The following is a 20352-nucleotide window of genomic DNA, read 5'->3' on the forward strand; positions in this document are numbered from 1 at the left end:
GTTGTTTGTCTTCTCATCTCTTGAAAGTAGATATATCTCCCTATGTACTTCTCTATCAAATTATCGATCTTTTAACATGAACGCAATACTAGATATTCACCGATATCTGTTATGCAAACATGAAATTGTACAAGCAAGCAGATTCTTGCGTTAGAAATTGTTCTTTTGCTGCAGTCCATGTTAATGTTATATCTCTTTGACAGACACCAAGTCAAAGATCCCAGAAGTTGCCAAAAAGCCACAAGCTGCCACGGAATCTAAAAACAAGAAGAAATCAGAGATTCCGCAGAAACCTGCAGCAGTCCCTGCAGTTAGCTCTGCATACCCGCGAATCGACCTCAGGAGGATTGCTTCGGCTCTTGCCAATTATGAGGAGGCTGCGTTGAATCTCGCAGGAGAATACCCGCATATAACTGCTGCCGATAGTGACTTAGTCACAAGGTCGCAGATACCTCATCCGGCCAGCCTCGCATTTCCTTACAACAAGCTGAGGCAAAATATTCAGATTGCCAAGTTAGTGACTCAAGACGACCACAAACGATTCGAAATACCAAAGTATTTGCTTGTTGGTGACCAAATAACAGAGAAAGATGGCATTGCCAAGGATTCTGCACTTCCAGCTGCTGATTCCATCGAGTCTGTAACGCAAAGATTCCAAGTTCCCGGCATACAGCCATCATTGCAAGACTTGTATGCAGAAACCGGAAGGGCTCCATTCGAAAGCGAGGCTGCAAAAAGAATGAGGATTTTCCGAAAGAAAAAGAAGAAGGTGAGGATATGGGTTTATCACGATCTGCGAAGAGATGATAGCTTCAACTGTTTACATGTGATGAATGCCTCCACACGATAAAGTGCACTGTCCCCTTGGAGTTAAATGAAAGAGTAGTGAGGAAAGTTTGTCTGCAATTCCTGCTTGGTTTGAGATATTTGGCTTCTTATGTCTTGTTCAGAATAACTTTATAGGAGATTTTATGTATAGGATTCTATGCTTTTGAGCTATGCCTAATTTGCCTTTTTGGTCAATTGTCTCTTATATCTTAATGAGCATATTCGGAATTTTTCAGGTCCAGAGACCGGTGGATCCCTTTGAATACTTGAGGAACATGCCTGCGGGAGCTTCAATGGAGCCTATTATCGATCCCCATTCGAAGTCGTCGACACGGCAATCGGTATCATACCCTGTGTACTTGATGAAAGTTATGCCCGGATCGCATAAATATGTACCGGGTAAGTTTTATCTATTTCCCGGAAACGGTAATGGTTGTAAAGTGCAATGGGCAAAACCATGCTTTAAGGTCTTCTCAGAGTGACAGTACATCACTGGGGCAGGAAAACCCCTACAGATTCATGGCTTTTTTGACTTAATGGTTATATCGTTGGATGTCTAACTCGGTTTCATGGTTACAATTTGTGATGGGTTAGCTCAATTGAAGATTATTAGAGAGTTGCCGAAGTCAAATGATCTACAATATTTAATTATGAAGAAAATATTGAATGCATTACTAGTATGTTTGGCTGAACACATTCCTATCTCATCAGTATTTCTACATTTTCTTCTTCTGTTAGAAAAGCATCATTTCTGCTTGTTAATTTCCATTGACTTTATCAACACCATACTTCATATTCCATTTCAGCTACAACAAGAAGCAAGGTGGATTCCGTCCCAAAAAGGGGTGAACAAAAATCGAAAGCTCCTCCGGCGCCTGTTGCTGCTGCACAAGCTCCTGCTCCTAAACAGGAACCCTTAGCACCTGTAAATAACTTACCAGAGTTTGAGGCTGGGCCTGGACCCGAGATGGATTCTGTGGCTGTCAATGGGCCAGTCCCTGACTTCAACACTGTACCTGAGAGCGAGGTCCAACTTGGTCCTGCAAAGGAGCAGCCCGCCTTTCAAGTGGCAAACGAGGCTGCGCAACAATTCCCGTCAAGAAATCAACAAAGAGTTGAGATGGTGCAGAATATGAAAGAAGAGCAACCCTCTCTCCGTATGTTATCTTTACTTTTTCAAACTTGACACCTGGTCAGATTGAAGAAGTTATAGCTTAAAAACATCCTTATCTTTGCAACTTTAAATCTTTATGCTTACGATATTTCTAGCAAAATCTCTTGATGCAATTTTTCTGTTTTATTGCGCTGTTCTCACCGACAGATGCTACCAGACGTTTTCACCTGTTTGGAGGATTCTATTAGATTGTTTTTATTTTTCATCAAGGTACAAAAATGTTGAGTGCTTTCTTTCACAAGAAAGGAGAAGAACAGGGCTCAGGCTCTGGCGAAGGTGAGAATTTTAATAATTGATGATATTTCTTGAGTCTCTTAACACCAACAAAGCTTTAGTTTCTTTCATCTGGGATTCTTAGCAGCAAAGTTTTAAATCAAGGATTAAAAAAGTTGAGTCATGTAAGGGATCTAGCTATAGTGAAAAAGGATGATGATTATTCGTGGCCAAAATTAAGAATTAGATTTTAAGGCCTGACATCAGTTAAGTAACTTTTCTTTGGTCGATTGCCGACTTCTTCACCGATGTATAGTGCATGAGTCAAAGTTTATGTCAGATTATCAGAGCTTCATAGAGCACTCGATTCACGAGAACGCAGAGAATAAGTTACATTTTCCTAATCATTTCAAATGAAGCTTAGTATTTCCCATGTCTTTTTTGTTAGAAATCCTTATTTTCTTGATAACCGTAATGCCTCCCAGAATCTGACTTGACTGCGAATTTTCTATGATACCAATCAGTGGTGACTTGTTTTTGTTGTTGTTAACGATGGAAATGTTGATAATCGTCCTTGGCTGATGAAGTGACAGCCCATGATATTTTTTGTTTTGTTTTTGAACAGTTTTTGGCTGAGAATCCTGGAGGCATTTCATCATTTCAGGGTTGCTCGGTATCGTGTCTGCGCCCCAACATCAAAATAAGGCCTAATTTAAAACTGGTTTCACCAAAGTAAATTACGCTTACCTAAATCTTTTCTCAAAAGAAGAAGTTTGTTGTCAAAAGAGGAGAAAATTACCTTTTGCTGTGACTAAAACGAAGCCAACTGCAGGTTATCAACATTTCTGTGTCAATGTATTTGTGTCAAAGTCCAAAAATGAGTAATGGCGAGCAAGCAGAGCATTACACAAGTTTGTTCTGTTTTGCAGGCAGTCAGATAAATACACGAGAAACGATATGGGGAACTGGAGGCTTGATACCCGAGCAACCGCTGATGATGCCGGCACTGCAGTGAAACTCGCCTAAAAACCTCTCCTCTTACAAACGAACATACCAAATATAACACACAACTTCATACTTACATTAGACCATAGAATACTTTAATGATTAGCTGTAAACATTAGAGTTATTCTTTGCAACCTTTTTAAAGCCACAGCTAGCTTTAACTTAATCGACAGCCTCCGAAAACTCTTCTTAAAGATTAAGTATTGATAAGAAGTAATTAATTCAAGACTGTTTGACACCTAGAGGGAGAAAAGGCCATAATCAAATTTACAAAAGGGTTCGAAATTCGTTTTTATTTTATATTGGCCCATCTTCCTCTCAAAACTTATTCTTTGCTTGCGATGCGTGATGTGCAAAGATAGTTCATCATCTCACAATAAGCTCGTTCTTTAATTTTAAAAAGTAAAATTTCTAATTATTGATTGTAACAATCAAAATAAGCTGCTTAGTTTACACCTCATTTGAGAAATTTTGTTTTTAAATATCCTCTTTAAAGTACTTTATCTTACCATCAATAAACACAGCGACCCGAAACATAAACCTTAATAAATTGGGTTTTTATAAGTCCCTAAAGTATCTTCTTTTATGATTGAATCTTTTATGATTATGTTTTTTCTGTAAAGATTTAAAATCTTGCTCTTTACTAGATAAATTAAAGAGATAAAAAAATAAATTAGTGTTCATTTCACGTACATAATACTTTAAATATTTCGTTTACTATCCTTTTCATAAGAAAGTTTATCTTTGATATTTTTACGAACCTCACAAATAAGATTGAACTCATTTTTGTAGACAAATTTTTCTTAAACTTGTTTTATATAGCTTTTTAAGTTATTGTTGAAAACGTTGAAGATTTTACTTAAAATGTTTTCTGTTATGGCTTGCAATCCTGTTTTCCGAGGCAAGATTTTGATCAGTTAAAGCGGATTTATCTTTCATTTGAAAACTTTGATGAATTGGTAATTACTTCAGCTGTAAAAAGTGTTTAACAAAACATGGAGCCTACGTTAAACGTTAAGTTATAAACGTGTTTCTTATAGACACCTAAACACTCATCTCAAAAGTTTCTCTAAGAAAACACTTGAAAATAGAAGCTTAATAGCCGTAAGAACCACGTTAGATATTGTTCGAAAATAATTGCTTTTGCCTAAACTTATTAATCAAAATATTACACTAGGGTTCTTAATTTTATATTTCACTAGGGTTGGCTTTGTTCCACAAATTATTACTCCAAAATAAATTGATTTATATAGAGTAGGCAACATCGCACTAGACAATTTCAGTATACGGCCGATTACATATATATGCACGAGAGGATACACCCACAAAATTTTGAAGCTAATCAGTTGAAACCACCCAAAAACCTTGCAATATTTTCAAGTCTTTTAGTTACAAGGAAATGACACTGCAATCTGTCACAAGAAGAGAACCAGATATTTGCTAATTGTAGAAATGCATTAAAATGGAATACATTGAGTGACACGCAAGAAATCCTAAGAATGCAGGACTGTTCTGTTCGCGTCTTTCATCTTGTTTGAAAAACATCTCAGTTCTCGTGCATATCATCTCAAAATTCAACAACTTGTTTTCGTGTACTCGTGTAATTCGAATAACCCAGAGGTTTTTTGCTACAATCTAGATTAATAAATCAATAAAGTTCAAACTAAAATTTCGTTCTAATCACCTTCACAATATCTACCCTTTTTTCACAAGAAACATGCTTTATATCCCCAAAGCTGAAACCACACTAAAAGGGGCTTCAAATCTCTGGATTTCTTTAGCCCAAAGATCGGGATTGCAATTCCATATGCATTAAAACTATTCACAAATGAACATCAATCTAAAGCTGTTACTTGACAACTAATTTCTTGCTGCCAACGATTTCACAACACAAACTCTGATAGTTTTCACTTTACTGTTCATTTTTCTCCTTTTTGGTGTTTATGTCAGGAAAATATGACAGATTTAAACAAGGCACATTAAGCTTGGAAAGGAAGTTTCAAAAAGTATTTTTAAGGTGTTTGGTATGCTGGGAATTCTTAACGAATGGTTTGCTCTAAAATAGTTGATTCAGTGTCCACCAAGGCTGAATGTTGACTACAAGTTTCGTGTACTTGTGTTCTGGTGTAAAGACTATAAGACCCAAAGTAGCCAATCATACCAAGACTGATAGGGTGATCTGACCTGATTCAAGCAAATTGATCGTATGATCGCAATTTTGAATATTTGATACTTCAGGCAGTGCTCAATTCAGTTGGTTTAAAACTCAATTTGCTGTTGTAAGATTTATGATCAAATATGTTTATAGGGGAGGCTGCTCATACAAGAAATGAGATTAAAGGTGAAGGGTCAGGGTCAGACGCAGGTGAATCTTCAAATGCCAATGTGATGTCACTACAGAAGTTGCTTGGCTCTGAAGATGGCGGGAATGAGTTTGGCAGGATGAGAGACAACGCCCAGCACTTCTTTGACGCATTGCCTGCCAACCAGAAAGTTGCAAATTACCTTCAAAAGACAAGTCCGTCCAGTTATCTAGAATCGAATCTAGCAGCTCTTACACCAGAAAGCTCTGTTGCCGCCCCCAATGCATTTAGTACTCAGTCAGGATTGACAGCTGGAGCTTCAGGTACGTCATTCAAATTCACCAAAGTGCCCAGGGAATAGTTCAGGTTAAGCTCTCCAACCTAATCATTTTGCTTTTTAGATGGGATAATGAATTCCTTGATTCCTTTATTCAGTCATAACTTTCCTCTCATTTTTTGGTTATAAGGGGGTGTTTATCAATCTGTACGTTGAACTCTAATAGCCTTGTGTATTCTCAACTATGTTACCGTAAAACAGAATTGCTACAATTTTTCCTTTAATCAAAACAGTTAACAAACTATGATTAGTCTACGAATGTTTCTCTGACTGTCAAAATGCCTCAATAATCTCAATGATTGAATATTTTTCAAGAAAGATCAACTCATCTTTTGTTAAATCTAATATCTGATAATCTTCAAGAATTATAAAATAAGAAGCAATATTTGATAATCCTTTCAGCCTTATTTTGTTTCGAATCGTTGTTTTCAATTCAACAAAATGCGTCAACATTTATTTAGAAGATTAACCTCAGACATTTGAGGTCATTTTGGATTAAGTTTTCATCTATTTGTTATCTCAAGCAAAGATTGTTTTTGTGAACAAAATTTACTTGCTTTTTAATATCTCTATTTGAAACCAAAATGAAGAAATTCATTTTTCATAGTAATTGTCAGTTTTGCTTTTATTAAATTTTGCTGTACGGATTTATCCTTGACACAATACTGTCTTTTTCATGATTTCAGTTTCTAGCCAACGAAATTTTCACAAATTAAATTTCTATTTCCATTCCCTTCTCAAATGGAAAACAAAGGCAGGCCTCACTTTAAAGGCTTTAAAGCTTATAAAAAAAAATGTTTTCTAAGCAACAGTCCTTTGTAGTTTTCCTCAAAATTACCATCTTGTTTCATAACTTTGAGGATATATAACCACCATAGCGGCGTCTTCCCTTTGAAAGAGAAATCAAATCACATTGTGCTATCTTTGACATTTCAGTAGTTTTAAGAATTTATTCATTCGAAGTTTCTTTCACATTTTTAATTAATGCAATAAGGGATGCTTAACTTTAAGTTGTCTCAAATTTCTTTCCCGACAGTTAATTCACGATCTATAAAAGGCTATTACTTGAGTTGTTTATTACCACTGTATCGATCCAAACAACTTGATTTTTCTATATGAAGTAAAACAAGATTTAAGCTTCCATTGCATGTCAACAACTTGCTTATGACGTTTTTCAGTGCAGCTTTGTTACCCAGCAGCTGCCGACTACTATGACATTGAGCAAGCGCATTTGTCCCAACTTTCACTTGCTGACTAAACTGCTTTCTCGACACACGTTTGCTTCTGGCGTAGAACTGAAAATGTCAAAGTAAGCCATAGCGAGATAGACAAAGAATTTATTGAAATTTTGGCTTTTTTCTTCAGTTAATCAACATGGGCGTGGTCGGTACACTCAATTATCGAAACAACAAAAACGAAGCGCTAAACAACTGTAGGGCTGGGCGAAAAGTGCTTTGTTGTTGTGTTGTTGCTTATTCTACTTAAAACAGCTGAAGTATCAGTTGAACCGATTAAATCATATTACTACATTGATGTTCCAGGAAGCTTACCTCAAATTTGCTTGAAGTGTCTTTTCAGACAAGTTGTAGATAGATACGGGAATAAAAGTTCTTTCATATTCATTAGAACATTACTTCAAGGTTCCATGATGGAGCAGCAATTTACCCCATTTCTGCAACCCCATTACTATTTCAATGCCTTATGTAATTCAACCTTTTAACCATTTTCTTCTTCCCCTTTGGCATGGTAACCTGATGTTCCGGATGCCTCGTTTTCTCCGCAGGATCTCGTTTGACCATGAGCCAAACCCAAGAAACAAAATGGATGCGACCGGGTGTCGGTTCTGAGCTTGCTTCCATAATGCCAGAAACGAATGCTCCAGCGGAGGCGAGGACCATTTCAACTCAAGGTAATTATGCATTAAGGTATAAAGTCTGTGCCATCTTGTAGTTTATGATTCATCATGTCACATTTCAAGCATTTCAAGTCATTAACAGTTTTATATCATCAAACTGTTAAGAGGATATTATTCAAAACAAGCCATATTGAACATTTTGTGTTTGCTAAAGTATTATTCACGTTGAAAATGTGTCTTTGCTAGTTTCAGATTTCTATTTTTCCGTTTCAATAATCTGTCTCTTTTTTCTAGCGCCAACCCGACTGATGTTTGCCCCAGTTACACAGAATGCATTTCCTTATGGTAGGTTTAACAGCATTTTTGTTAACTCATCTGCATATTCTCACATCATTCTTTAGATGCATGTCTTTGTCCTCGGCATTTGGGGATTGTTGGCTATTTTTACCTACATGTCCAATCCCAGGGAGCAGTCATGATATAATGCCCTTCTGGGCTTCCGTCCTTGTAATTTGGTTTAGTAGTTCGTAGTTCGTACGTACTGTTTCAGGTCATTTGTTATTGTGAGTTTCAATTAAACCTTAATATATTTCAGAGCATGCTCTCATCATCGGAACTCTTTGACTCTACTTCTGCTATCTTTGAAGCTTCCCCATTTCTCTTTGTTCTATTCCCCCCACTCTTAGAATGGGATATAAAATGAAAAAATAGTTTTCTGGATAAAATGTTACTCCGTGTCGACGTCAGAAGGTAGCTTTGTTTATTATATGTGAGATTGTATGAAAAATTTGTCATCTTTTGTAGTATAGTTTATATGTCTATCGTCTTAACATGTTCATGTAACTATTTCTTCAAATGTTATTAACAAGTAATGCTTTCTGTTGTATCCTGTTTCAATTGCTATAACCCTGTTCGTATCTAGTGAACGTTGTATTTCTGTAAGATATTAAAACCGTAACCTAAACCTGTTCTGTTTACCGTCGTGTGCTTGTAAAATCGTAAAGAAGTCAATCTTTGCGTTTGTTGATGTTGCTGTATCGATGGTTGTTCTGTTGCTGTTTTTGCTAATTTGGCTAACAATTTCAAGTGAGTACTAACCTTCAGATTTACTCCGTGAAAATATTCCGTGAATTCATTTGCTAGCTTATCTCAACTAATCATGTCTTCTACTGACCGACAAAGGATTCGACTCATTTAACAATAAATTAAATTAACATTTTTCTTCATTTGATTGCACATTTTTTTCTTGTCGTACTTTCTTATACATAATACTTTCAGACATTTGGTAGCTTCTTTGCTTGCTTATAATGAAACTATAATTTTATGACAAATCTTTATTTTATTTACTAGTTTTCCTATCATATATCTCTTCTGGCTAGACATTTTCTTTAGATGCTTTCAACCCATGATGAAAATTTAGTTATTTTTGCTTAAACTGTCGATAACCTCCGATGCTTGAATTTCCAGAGCCATCCCCTCCTTCAAATGCAAGAGTGATAAATCAGCAGATAGAAAGGGTGGAAGAAGCCACTGCGAGGGCTCATTTACCAACAGCATCAACAACATCAAAGGCTCGTATGTATACTACGGAGGCACAAAAAGCGACAACAACAGCAAAATCTGATATGACAGAGGGTAGAATGAAAATCGAAGGGTCTCTGTTTGATGGTTTTAAGCAACCCCAAAAGATAGCAAAAATGAATATAGAACATGAACCAACGAAATATTTTCAAGAAGATGATGTAAATCTTCAGCAAAGAATAAAACTACAACCGGAAAGTTCATTAGGATCACAGTCTGGGTTCCAGTATTTCAAGACAGGAGCTCCCAAGAAACCAGAGATAGAATCAGCTTTGTTTATGTCTGGATCTCCTGTCGTGAAAGGGGATGTTAGCCGTCTTATCGATTCCATAAATCCCGAAGTCGCTGTCTCTGCTCCTGCCACTTCTCGTAGCGGCGTCAGCCAAGGCAGCAGTGGCTACACATGGCAACAATACATGCCTTTTGGCACTGGCATTTGGGAAAAGCAAAGTAACATTCCCACTAGAACATCAACAACAACAGCAACAACATATAGCATGGTACCAACAACTGTTCGGAATAGTTTTACAGGCAACAGACAAAATGTTCCTTTGCCTGACCATGAAAGGTTTTTCAACGGTAATGTGGAGAGTTCGTTTAATGCTAGGGAAGAAATCCGGCAACAGCCTGGGAGAGTTTATGCCGCCGCAAAGCAGTCAGATGTAACTGCTTTCAGTTCCGGATCTAGCGTGAGGAAATCCAAAGAGACCAGACCAGGTACTCAACCCAACCCAGTAACAGCTGGAACTAACAAAGCTGACGAACCGAGTCCAACCAGGATACCGGCCATGCCTAATACCGATCTCGGAATCCCGCAAATAATTAACAGTCAGCGCGAAGAAAGACTCACTCAGATTTCAAAAAGTATGGCGCAAAAATGCCAATAAAATGATTGCTGTTTTTTATTGAGAAAGACGACAAAATTTATAGAAATGTTTACAAGTTTAACGCTACATGCTTGCTAGCTTTTAGTTGGCATAGTTGGTAAGCATCTAGTAACCGTGGATAACGAGCTACAGAACATCTACCCTTTATACAATCGACACCAATCACATGACACGACTGAAAGTAGTATCAAACAAGCTAGGAGATTTTTTAGTTTAAAAGACGCCTAAACATAGAACATTAGAATTACTAGGACTGCAAATCGTTTTTCATTTTTGCACCAAAACGTGACTTCGCCAAACTTTTAACAACAAAGTTTATCTGTTTATTTCACGCACCCAATGCTACTGACAAATAAATATAACGACAGCTCTATGTTATGACATCATACATTAGCTTGTGCAACTTTTAGCACTCTTCTTCTTTGACTTATGTAATTTCTTTGACTCTTTAACTCTTTGACTTCACCTGCTCGTGAAGTGATGACTCTGAAACTTTTAGTTTTATTGCAGATGTCACTCATACCTTTCTGTTGATTTTTATTCAAATTTCATTATCCTTTGATTTTCTCACAAATCATTTTTTTCCCTAAGGGTTTAAATTCGCGAATGTTTTTTTACCATAACTCTCCCTGTCTAACTTCACTACTATCGTTCCCAGGTCCCGTTGCTCTAAATGCTGGGCAAACTGTACGCAAGAGCCAATCTCCAGTCCCACAATTCCAAAGTGCAATCCAAACCCAATCACTGGCGCAGCCCAAGCAAACAAAACAAGAAGGGGCGCATAAAAAGAATTTGATCAAACACAAACCAGGTATGCTAAAATGATTATTTCTATCACAACTTTCTATGGCCTAAAAACTGACATCGAAGGCCAATCAAATGTTGCGATAAACCGTTAAAAGAAAGGAAATGATTTTAACATTCAGTGCTGTCGGTGGAATATTTTCAATTGATTTTCCAATACGTCTAAATAGAGTGCTTTTATTTAGTTAAGCTAATCTTCAGTTCCTAAATAGCACACCCGTTATCTTGAAGCTTTTGCTAATATGGAAGTTGCAAGAAAAAAGCCTTGATTTATCAAGAAAAGCAGTCAAACCGCACACTGTTGCTCTGTTGTTATTTCGCATGAATGAGAAAAAAATGCAAGTTACTCGTTTCTTTGGGAATATCGCCATTTTATTAAGTTGCTGTGCATCTCATTACGTTGCTTTATTTTGCCATGGGAACCGCCTCACTGCACTGTCCTATTCAACATTTCACTTCACTTTGTGCCAAAAGAAGACAGCGACCTTATTTTGAATCTGTAGTTTATTATGTAAACGTATTGTTTAATTTTTTAGACTTGGATTGTGGTGAAGGCTGGGAAGGAGCTTCTGGAGATTTCGGGACATTTTGCTACAAATTCATGAATGTGAGGACCGTCTTTGAAGATGCGGAGGCGGAATGCAAGCGGCTTAACAGTAATTTGTTCAGCATTTTGAACCCATACGAGAACAGATATCTCCATGACAACTTTCACGAGAAATTTTGGATTGGGTATAGGGACAAAGGAATGGATGGAACATGGAACTGGACAGATAGCAGTCGGGGTATTTACACTAACTGGGCCAGCGAGGCGGATGATGATAACGGACAACGGAGGGATTGTGTGATACTGCAATCGGAGCATGGAAAGTGGAAAGACAAGCCTTGCTCGTCAAATCTACCATTCTTGTGCAAGCACAAATCAGGTGAGACTTTTTGTATGATGATATCTTTCGAGAAAAAAATGATTTGGTAATTCAGTGTCATGTCCTAATTTGATCTCTCTAAAAGATTCTCAAGCTCAGATTGGTGTTTTTTCTCAAATATCAAAACTCAAAACCTTTGCACCATCTCAAACATTTGGTTTGCTACAGTTAGCTGGATTGCCTATAATCAACATTCATTTTCTACGGGAACCATTAGGCACCATTACATATTTATTCCAATATAAAGTAAAGTATAATTCTAGCAAATCAAACCCCAAATGAAATGCAGGCCCGTAGACACTGGGAGCAGGGGGCAATGCCCCCCCGATAATTTGCAAAAATTGTGTTTGAAGATCTTATAAGTGAGCTTGATCTTACAGTATTTCGTAAGGCAGGTATAGAAAAAGCTATATTTCTATCCATGTCCCCCCAATCTAGTTTAGCTGTTTACAGGCCTGATGCAATGTAACTTTTTTTTCAAAGACAAATGTCCAAAAGACTGGAAGAAGCTGAACCTGAATTCAGTATCAGGTTGTTATCATCTGTTCCAAGAAAAGAAGACCTGGGCGGATGCGGAACAAGAGTGCCAGAACCAGGACGGTCACCTTGTCAGTATTCTCAGTGAAGACGAGCAAACCATGATTTATCAGGTTGGTAAACGTAACTTTATTTTTCAATTTTAAGAAAGAATCTTATACCACAAGATAAGCTCTTTAAATACATTTTTTGTGCTTTGTTACACAAGCGAATTGGCTCAAGTGATTTTGACTTGAAAATTGAAGCTAAAGATATAACATCAAGAAAATTATAGAAGAAACATCAGCAAACATATTCATATGTTTTTTGAGTTGATAACATAGTCCAATCAAAAAGATGCTAACAAAAATTTCAAACTTTGACACCATTTTATGTATAGCTACCAAGCGGAATATTTGTATTTCTTTCTACCTAGCATCCGAAAGTAGTCTTTAGGACACTTAGAAGCTTATGCTTATCGAGCAGTGTCCTGGTCCTTCCTCTCGATGTTTCCACACCTAATGATTCCTATGCCTGGAATTACAGAGAGCTGGCGACTCTCCCACTCTGGGCGGAAGTTTGGTCATGCCAGGGACTCTAACCACGGACCCTTGGGTCTGTAGTCAGCTTGAGTTGTTTACCCCACTAACTTTGTAGTTGATGTTTTCTCTTCTATAGACAGACAATCTTAAAAACATATAATTTTTGAATATGTCCCAGGTTTATTCATCGAAAAACTATTGGATTGGTTACAATGACCAAGAAAGCGAGGGTGACTGGCAATGGAGTGACCGTGTGACGTCATCATTCACAAACTGGGATGATGATGCACCGAACAATGGAGGTGTCACCTGCGCTGCATTTGCCGAAGGAGGTCATTGGCATGACGAACCATGCTCGGAGAAGCTTCCTTTTATCTGTAAACGAAAGGGTGAGTTGAACATCTTACGTAAAACGACATTTAACCCATTGTTAGGAGTTTTTCATGTGACTCATAGGCTTCTTAAAACTGCTTTTTTCTATTCAAGAGATCGACCATACTCAAGAGATGTTCAAGAGTTCTACCTGTTCCAAAGATTTGTTCCTGAACAGCAACTTCTTTAACAATTGTTAGAACCTATCTTCTTCGACTGAAAATCACCGATGCCTTTTCCTTTTCAGGACCAAAAGGGGAGAAAGTTTTGGGTGTGAACGATGAGGGAATACTGAAGCCATTGTCAAGACTTTTGGACAAGGAGGATGCTACAAGAAGCGAACTCATTACTAAAGGAGGCCCAAAACCAGGTTAGAGAAATTTCACAAATCATCTGCTCTAGATTTACAGAGGCTAATTAGAAGTACCGTAATGCCTCGAACAAGCGCCCCCTCAAATAGAAGCTCCCCTCGAATAAGCGCCTACCCTAGAGGTGAAGTTATTGAATAAGCGCCCACCCCTCGAATAAGTGCCTATCCTTCAACCTTCAGAAACGGCGCTTATTCGAATTTTCAACGAAAGCATAATTGGAAGGCAATTCAACAAGAAAGATTAATAAACAACACAATTTGCACCCAAATCTACTTTTTAAATAAGCGCCCCCGCGATTAAGCGCCTCCCTTGAATAAGCGCCCACCCTGGAGCCTCAAAAATTAGATAAGCGCCCGGTCGCTTATTCGAGGCATTACGGTACATACTCTCGTCGACGAGAATGCTATATTTTTTCTCGGCCTTGTCTTACTAGAAGAGTTTTTGCCTTCATTTCAGTTGTGCCTAGCCAATACTGGCCATTTTTGAAGAACACAAAGTCAGGGTTATCAGGAAACAGGCGAATCATAGTCCATGGCAACGTGACAAATGTACCAGGTGGTGTGTCACTTAACGGTGTGAACCAATATATGGATGGTGGTGATTTCCATGGCAAGTGTATCAGTGACCCAGATAAGTGTTCCAAAGGACTTTCAGTTGCAATACAGGTTGGTCGGTTACTGCTTAATTTTTTTTTGTTTTAGGATATTTGTGCTTTTAGTTATTCTAAATTTATCAGTTTAAAGCAAATGAATTCGTCGAAATCGGCATTTAGTATATATTTGGATCTAACTAGAATACAAAATGATTATTGTCAATTTTACATCATAAAACGATTTATTTTGCATTTTATTCTTGATAAGGCAGTCGACAAGGATATTAGTCCCTCCAAATAATTATGATATTGTTCTAGACGCGAAGTTCATGCAAACGAGGCCTACACGATTTCAACACTTTTTGTACTTTACGGCGGTTAGAAAGCTCTCCCGAAAACATTTTACAGCCAAATCTAAATCAAAATATTTTTGTTTTTAAGGTTTATTTCGATGATTCGGTTAGAAAGTACGTTGAGCCCCACTGTGTGCTGGATACATCTGGTGGGTCTAAGGGTTTCACGATCTACATTCAAAAGAACAAGATGCACTACAAGGTCATCACCCGAGAAAAGGTCTGGGAGCTAGCAACTGACATAACTACCAATCAGTGGCAAGAGATTGTGATGACATGGCATAATTACAAAGGGATCACCTTGTTTGTTAATGGTGCATTCAAAGATTCAGCTGAAAATGGAAAAAAAACTGGAATACTTAGGGAAGATGCCACACCAAGACTTCTCATTAGCAGAAGAGCCACAGACCTAAAACCATTTGCTTATACAAAGTATGAGTTTTATGACTGAATTGATTTTCCGCTAATTGAATTGAATTGAATTGAATTGAATAACAATTTCCACTACCTAGTTCTGCAGGATGTTTCTCACAGTCATGTGGTTAGTTTCGTAAAGAGGTTTCTATTAGTGTTTGCAAGCTTTTGTGATTTTTCCACCTGCAGCATAGGAATAGTCGTTTAAGATCAAGACGATATCGGATGATATATTCCGCCCATACATATTAGAATTTTATATTACATTGCTGTTTCTTTATCGAAAAATCTTCAATTGGCCCTAAAACTATAAGCTTTAGAGTTAAAAGAGACTTTATCTGATTTTGCAGAATGCTGATTGCCTCCTTGGCAGTTTTCTCAAAGCAGCTCTCAATTGAAGATGTTACATATGCGTTTACCTTTGATGACACAGGTATCATGCTCTTCATTTTTTTCTTTCTATCCCTAATGAAAATAACATTTTTATTAGAAATAGTATCATTCAGCTTTTAAAATTAATTTTTGTAAGTATTCAGGCATTTTGTGGCAATAAATATGTCCATGCACTCTAAATATTTTGATTCAATGCGTTATGCTTGCCAGTTGACACGATGAAGGCTCATGGACGTTAAGAGCACCTCCTTCATGAGTATTTATCAGTTAGTTCTTGCACGTGAAATAGAACTTGAACTCCTAACTTTGATTTTCCGCAATTGAATTGAATTTGATAATGTCATATATTATTCGAAAGATTTGCAATGTATTAGCAGTTATCTTAGTTTCACAATGTAGGCCCTATTAGCTTCATTTGTAACCAAACTGATAATATGCTCCTTCATAGTGGTAGCAAACTATAGATGGTTGATGCCTCATATGGCTGGAGCAACGATTCCAAGTGCATCGGACATATTCGTGCAAAAAGACGTTGCGGATATGGATGGAGGTCTTGCGGTTGATGGAAGCAAAGGCTGGTTGGAAATAAGACAGTTCGATGCGTGTTTGAAAGACCCAGGCCAGTGCCATCATGGATTCTCAATCAGCTTTAAACTGAAGCTTGATCAGGTAATCATGATTGATTGTAGGCCCTAATGATTACATGGATTTGGATTCTTTTAATATTCATCGATGTAGAACTGTATTTTTTTCACTTTTGATTGCTAATAGTATTAATAAGATTTTTATCCTGGTAGAACGTAAATTGAATCAGTACTGTCACTGAATCCCGGTGTCCCATAACTTGAATAAATCCGTTTAAAACATAATTTTGACTTTCTTGCAATATCTAGATATTGTGGGAATTAGTTCGTCTTCATAGCAATATATACCAGCCGTAGCAATTAAGCTTCTGAAATTATTTACACTTCAGGATGTTCGGGAGTATAAAGAAGCTCGATACATAATCGATTCTGGTGGACACAAGGAAGGAGTCAAAGGCGTGTCTGTTTACATCTTGAACGATAACTTGTACTTCCAAGTTATCATGAGTCCGGAAGAGGACATTATGATATGGACAGTCCGAACACCAATTTACACCGTCCGGTAAATTTTCTCTTTTGGATTCTGTTTCCTTATACCACTTTATATCTATCTATATGATCAATTATTTTAGGTTTCGCGATTGCGATATATGATACAGTAGGGAAAATTTGACCCGTTACTTCGCAATTGGCCCACAATACCACTGCCACTTTAATTTCGAAAGTAAAATTTTCGGTATGAATGTCCTGGAGCCATGGTATCTAGAAAATGCAATATATCCTTTCTCGTTCAGATGGCAGAGGATTGTCATGACCTGGAGGCTGGACAAGGGCTTATGGGTATACATCGATGGTGCATTCAGAGGCCTGACGAAAACCCCCAAAACACTTCCGGTTGTTTTCAAGAAGGAGCCAGAGTTACTTGTCATTGGCAGGAAAAATGTTGGTCCGGACTTCCGAGGCGCTAAATTCGGCATCGGGTCGTTTGCCATATTCAGCAGGTTCTTGACCAGAAAAGAAACAGAACATGTTTTTGCTGTTAAAAGTACGTGTTACGTCATCAAATGTTTGCTATGTTTTGAGTCTTACGACTTAGCACCTGATTCAGATAGACTTCGTTTGTATTGTATCATATTTGTTTATATTAAGACTTACAGTTTATTCATCAGTCAGAGCTCAATAGTCGATTTCTAAAGGCATCGTTTTCAATAATTGGCTAATATTTTCAGAGTTGGATATTAAAGGTATTTTCAAAAATGTATCATATATGCTTAACAGCTAACAGAATAGGCGTAAATTCAATGAACATATGTGAAACGGGCTGCTCATTACATAGCTTCACAAGACACTTCATTAATCGATAGTGATCATTCCTATGGTAGCTACACCATCCTTGGATTCCTACGCAGTCTTTGGGGTAGTTGTGCAATCTTAAGGTAGCTATGCAGCCTTAAGGTAGCTATGCAATCTTAAGGTAGCTATGCAGCCTTAAGGTAGCTATGCAGACTCAGTTCAACGAATTACCTACATGTTGATCGCAAATTTACAAAACATGGGTGAGGCACTGAAATTAGATCCAAGTTTCCATATCTGTTAATTTCTATATAGTTTTTAGTTTCAATTCATGTTTTGCTCTGCAGACAACCCATTCCCTGGCCTAATCAGGGAAGTGTGGCATGATGTCCCAGGCTCCACCATGGCACAGCTAAAATCTAATCCTGATTACCCAAATAACCCATCAAGTATTGAAGTGATCGAAAACTTTGATGCTCCCTTTGACATGGAAAAGGATTATGGCTCAAAATTCAAAGGCTACTTCGTCGCTCCAGAGACAGGGAACTACACTTTCTACATGTCGTGTAGCAAGGCTTGCGAGCTGTATACGAGTCGGGACGAAGACATTAAAAACAAAACAAAGATAATTGAGCTAGACAAAGCAACGTGGCATAATCAGTGGAACAAGTATGCATTGAGTTTGCTAATATTTGCTTGTAAATTTATGTCTAATTATGCATAATATCCTTATCAGGTCATAGATTAATATATTATTATCCTCATGAGTCTTAACAAGCCTAAATGCTGTCCTTTAGAATGATATTTTGGTAACAACTTTAAGCAATAATCGTCAGTTATGAAATTGCATATTAAGCCATAAAAGTTAACTTTTTCACAGAGGTAAGAGTGCGTCTATCGTAGTTAGTCTTGGCAACAGGGGATTCGAATGTTTCCGATATATGCTGCCTCAAGAATAAATCCTATTCTTATTCTAGTTTGAAGTAAAAATTAAAAATAATCAACGAACAAATAAAAATTGATGTCAAAGATAAAGAATTTTACTCGGTCATAACTTTTTTTCAAAATTTTTTTATTAAAGGACTCATAATATCATGAAATTTGAGCAGAGCTGGCATAGCTCAGCCTAACTCAGCCTTCATTTTCCTGTGAATTTTAATACCTATTTTTCGACTAAATCTTTTCCTTTTCATGAAAGATACAAGAACCAAACATCAGATCAGATTTTCATGATCGCTGGAAAGTATTACTACTTAGAAGCTGTGCAAAAAGGAGAAGAAAGCAGCGATTCATTGTCTGTGGGAGTTCGACTGCCAAGTGGGAGATACCAAAGGCCGATCAACAAAGAAAACTTGCAGTGGAGACTCAAAGGTTTCCCATTTTTGTTTCATTATTAAAGTATCTTAATGGTTTGGATAAAGAATGGTAATACAAGTAGAATTATCGCTGCAGGTTTTATTCAACGCATGATTTTAACCGGAGACTACATCATTTTGACAATTTTGGTAAAGCAGACCTGAGGGCTTTATCAAGCCTAAGCCTTATTAAATCTTCATTGACATTGATTTGCCTTTTAACGTGTAGTTTGACAACTTAAATTCGTCATGTTTGCTTAATCGCCTGACCGTTAGTTTATTCATTTTTAAGGTAACCCTTATGCTGGAGTCATCAGAGAAGTTTGGTTCGATGTTCCTGGATACCAAATATCCGACTTAACTTCAGATCCCAACTTTCCAAATAATCCCTCAAGCACAGAAGTTCTCGACAAATTTGATGCTCCTTTCAACATCGATGATAATTATGGTTCTAGAATTTCTGGTTACCTCAGAGCACCAGAGACAGGAGACTACAGGTTATTGATCTTTGATGTTTCAGTTTCTTTTATGTTTCATTTGGTATCTTGTCAGAATCTATAAGTTTTCAAATCTCTAGAATTTCCTGGAAACCTATATTAAACCGAGATTGAAACTTTCCCAAGTATCTCTCCGGAAATTTCTATTTTTTCAATATTTTAGACTTTTTCAAGTTCTTCAGATTTTTCTGATTAAATATGAAAAATGATGATAAAAATTCATTGTTTGTTGTTTGTATACAGGTTTTACCTGGCAAGTGACAGCACAGGGGAACTATGGCTAAGTTCAGATGACAGTGAGAACAATCTTGTTAAAATCATCACCTTGAATAGTTGGACTGACCACAACCAATGGCTTAAGTATGTTGAAGACTTCTCAGACACGCTCTTTTGAAACAGCCTCTTATTGAATGTAGCCGCCTCTGTTCAATTTTCTGAAGTTGTTAGAGTTGTTTGATGAATACCGTTCTTTTCACTCTACTTGCACACAGTTGAAGACCAACTATTTCGTAGAAATTTTCTCAAATTATTTTTTAAGTTACTTTTTTTTATTCAAGGATAATTTAGTTTGTATAAATTTTCATTGACTGCATAATGGTTTTTACATTAAGCTTGAAACTGGAGGGTTCAGGCTAGCACTGTCCTCTGCCCACCAAAGCAATTACAGCTCTGTTTTTACGGCATCAAGCATTATAAGCAGGCCATTTAACAGTAATTTTCATTAGTTTGTATGAATTTTTTCGATTCCCCCGTTAGGTTTCCTGAGCAGCGATCGGATAAAGTGTTCCTAGTAGCTGGCAAGTATTACTATATTCGGGCTTACCAAAAAGCAGACAAGCTGGGAGACTGTGCATCTGTTGCTGTGGAGCTTCCCAGTGGCCACTTCGAAGGACCAATCAAACGCAAGCATCTCAGCTGGAAATTGCCAGGTATACTTTTGCCCTCTGCTATATCACAGTCGAAACAACAATGCTAGGGAAATTAACATGTTATTTAGGACTTATAATTGCTGTCAATTGCATTTGCTTTTGCAAAGATATCCTGCAAGGGTCGAGATTATTCTATAAACATCAAAACATAGACACGTTCCCTAAAGAACCTGCATCGCTGATTCAAACTGGGGGGGACATAAAAGAAAATAAAATCTTCTCGCACCC

General features: G+C 37.3%; 1 protein-coding gene across 5 annotated transcripts in view; it reads left to right on the top strand.

The window, feature by feature from the left end:
• Nucleotides 1-20352, top strand: part of LOC135693967 (uncharacterized) — a 42550-nt gene that overhangs the window by 9863 nt on the left and 12335 nt on the right. For 3 of the 5 annotated variants that reach the window (XM_089113423.1, XM_065212616.2, XM_065212694.2), the window contains exons 10-33: nt 204-769; nt 1065-1227; nt 1635-1985; nt 2213-2278; nt 5529-5846; nt 7644-7769; nt 8010-8060; nt 9183-10160; nt 10842-10994; nt 11524-11913; nt 12397-12563; nt 13150-13360; nt 13591-13713; nt 14171-14379; nt 14748-15091; nt 15424-15506; nt 15915-16135; nt 16440-16612; nt 16845-17095; nt 17691-18012; nt 18542-18714; nt 18991-19195; nt 19439-19555; nt 19952-20124. In XM_089113423.1, the coding sequence (XP_088969549.1) occupies nt 204-769; nt 1065-1227; nt 1635-1985; nt 2213-2278; nt 5529-5846; nt 7644-7769; nt 8010-8060; nt 9183-10160; nt 10842-10994; nt 11524-11913; nt 12397-12563; nt 13150-13360; nt 13591-13713; nt 14171-14379; nt 14748-15091; nt 15424-15506; nt 15915-16135; nt 16440-16612; nt 16845-17095; nt 17691-18012; nt 18542-18714; nt 18991-19195; nt 19439-19555; nt 19952-20124 (5934 nt within the window). The remainder of the gene's footprint in view (nt 1-203; nt 770-1064; nt 1228-1634; nt 1986-2212; nt 2279-5528; nt 5847-7643; nt 7770-8009; nt 8061-9182; nt 10161-10841; nt 10995-11523; nt 11914-12396; nt 12564-13149; nt 13361-13590; nt 13714-14170; nt 14380-14747; nt 15092-15423; nt 15507-15914; nt 16136-16439; nt 16613-16844; nt 17096-17690; nt 18013-18541; nt 18715-18990; nt 19196-19438; nt 19556-19951; nt 20125-20352) is intronic. The other 2 variants (XM_065212770.2, XM_065212841.2) reach the window with 2 other exon arrangements.

This window comes from Rhopilema esculentum, chromosome 17 (assembly GCF_057945365.1).
Source record: "Rhopilema esculentum isolate cy_ngs chromosome 17, ASM5794536v1, whole genome shotgun sequence".
Taxonomy (NCBI): Eukaryota; Metazoa; Cnidaria; class Scyphozoa; order Rhizostomeae; family Rhizostomatidae; genus Rhopilema; species Rhopilema esculentum.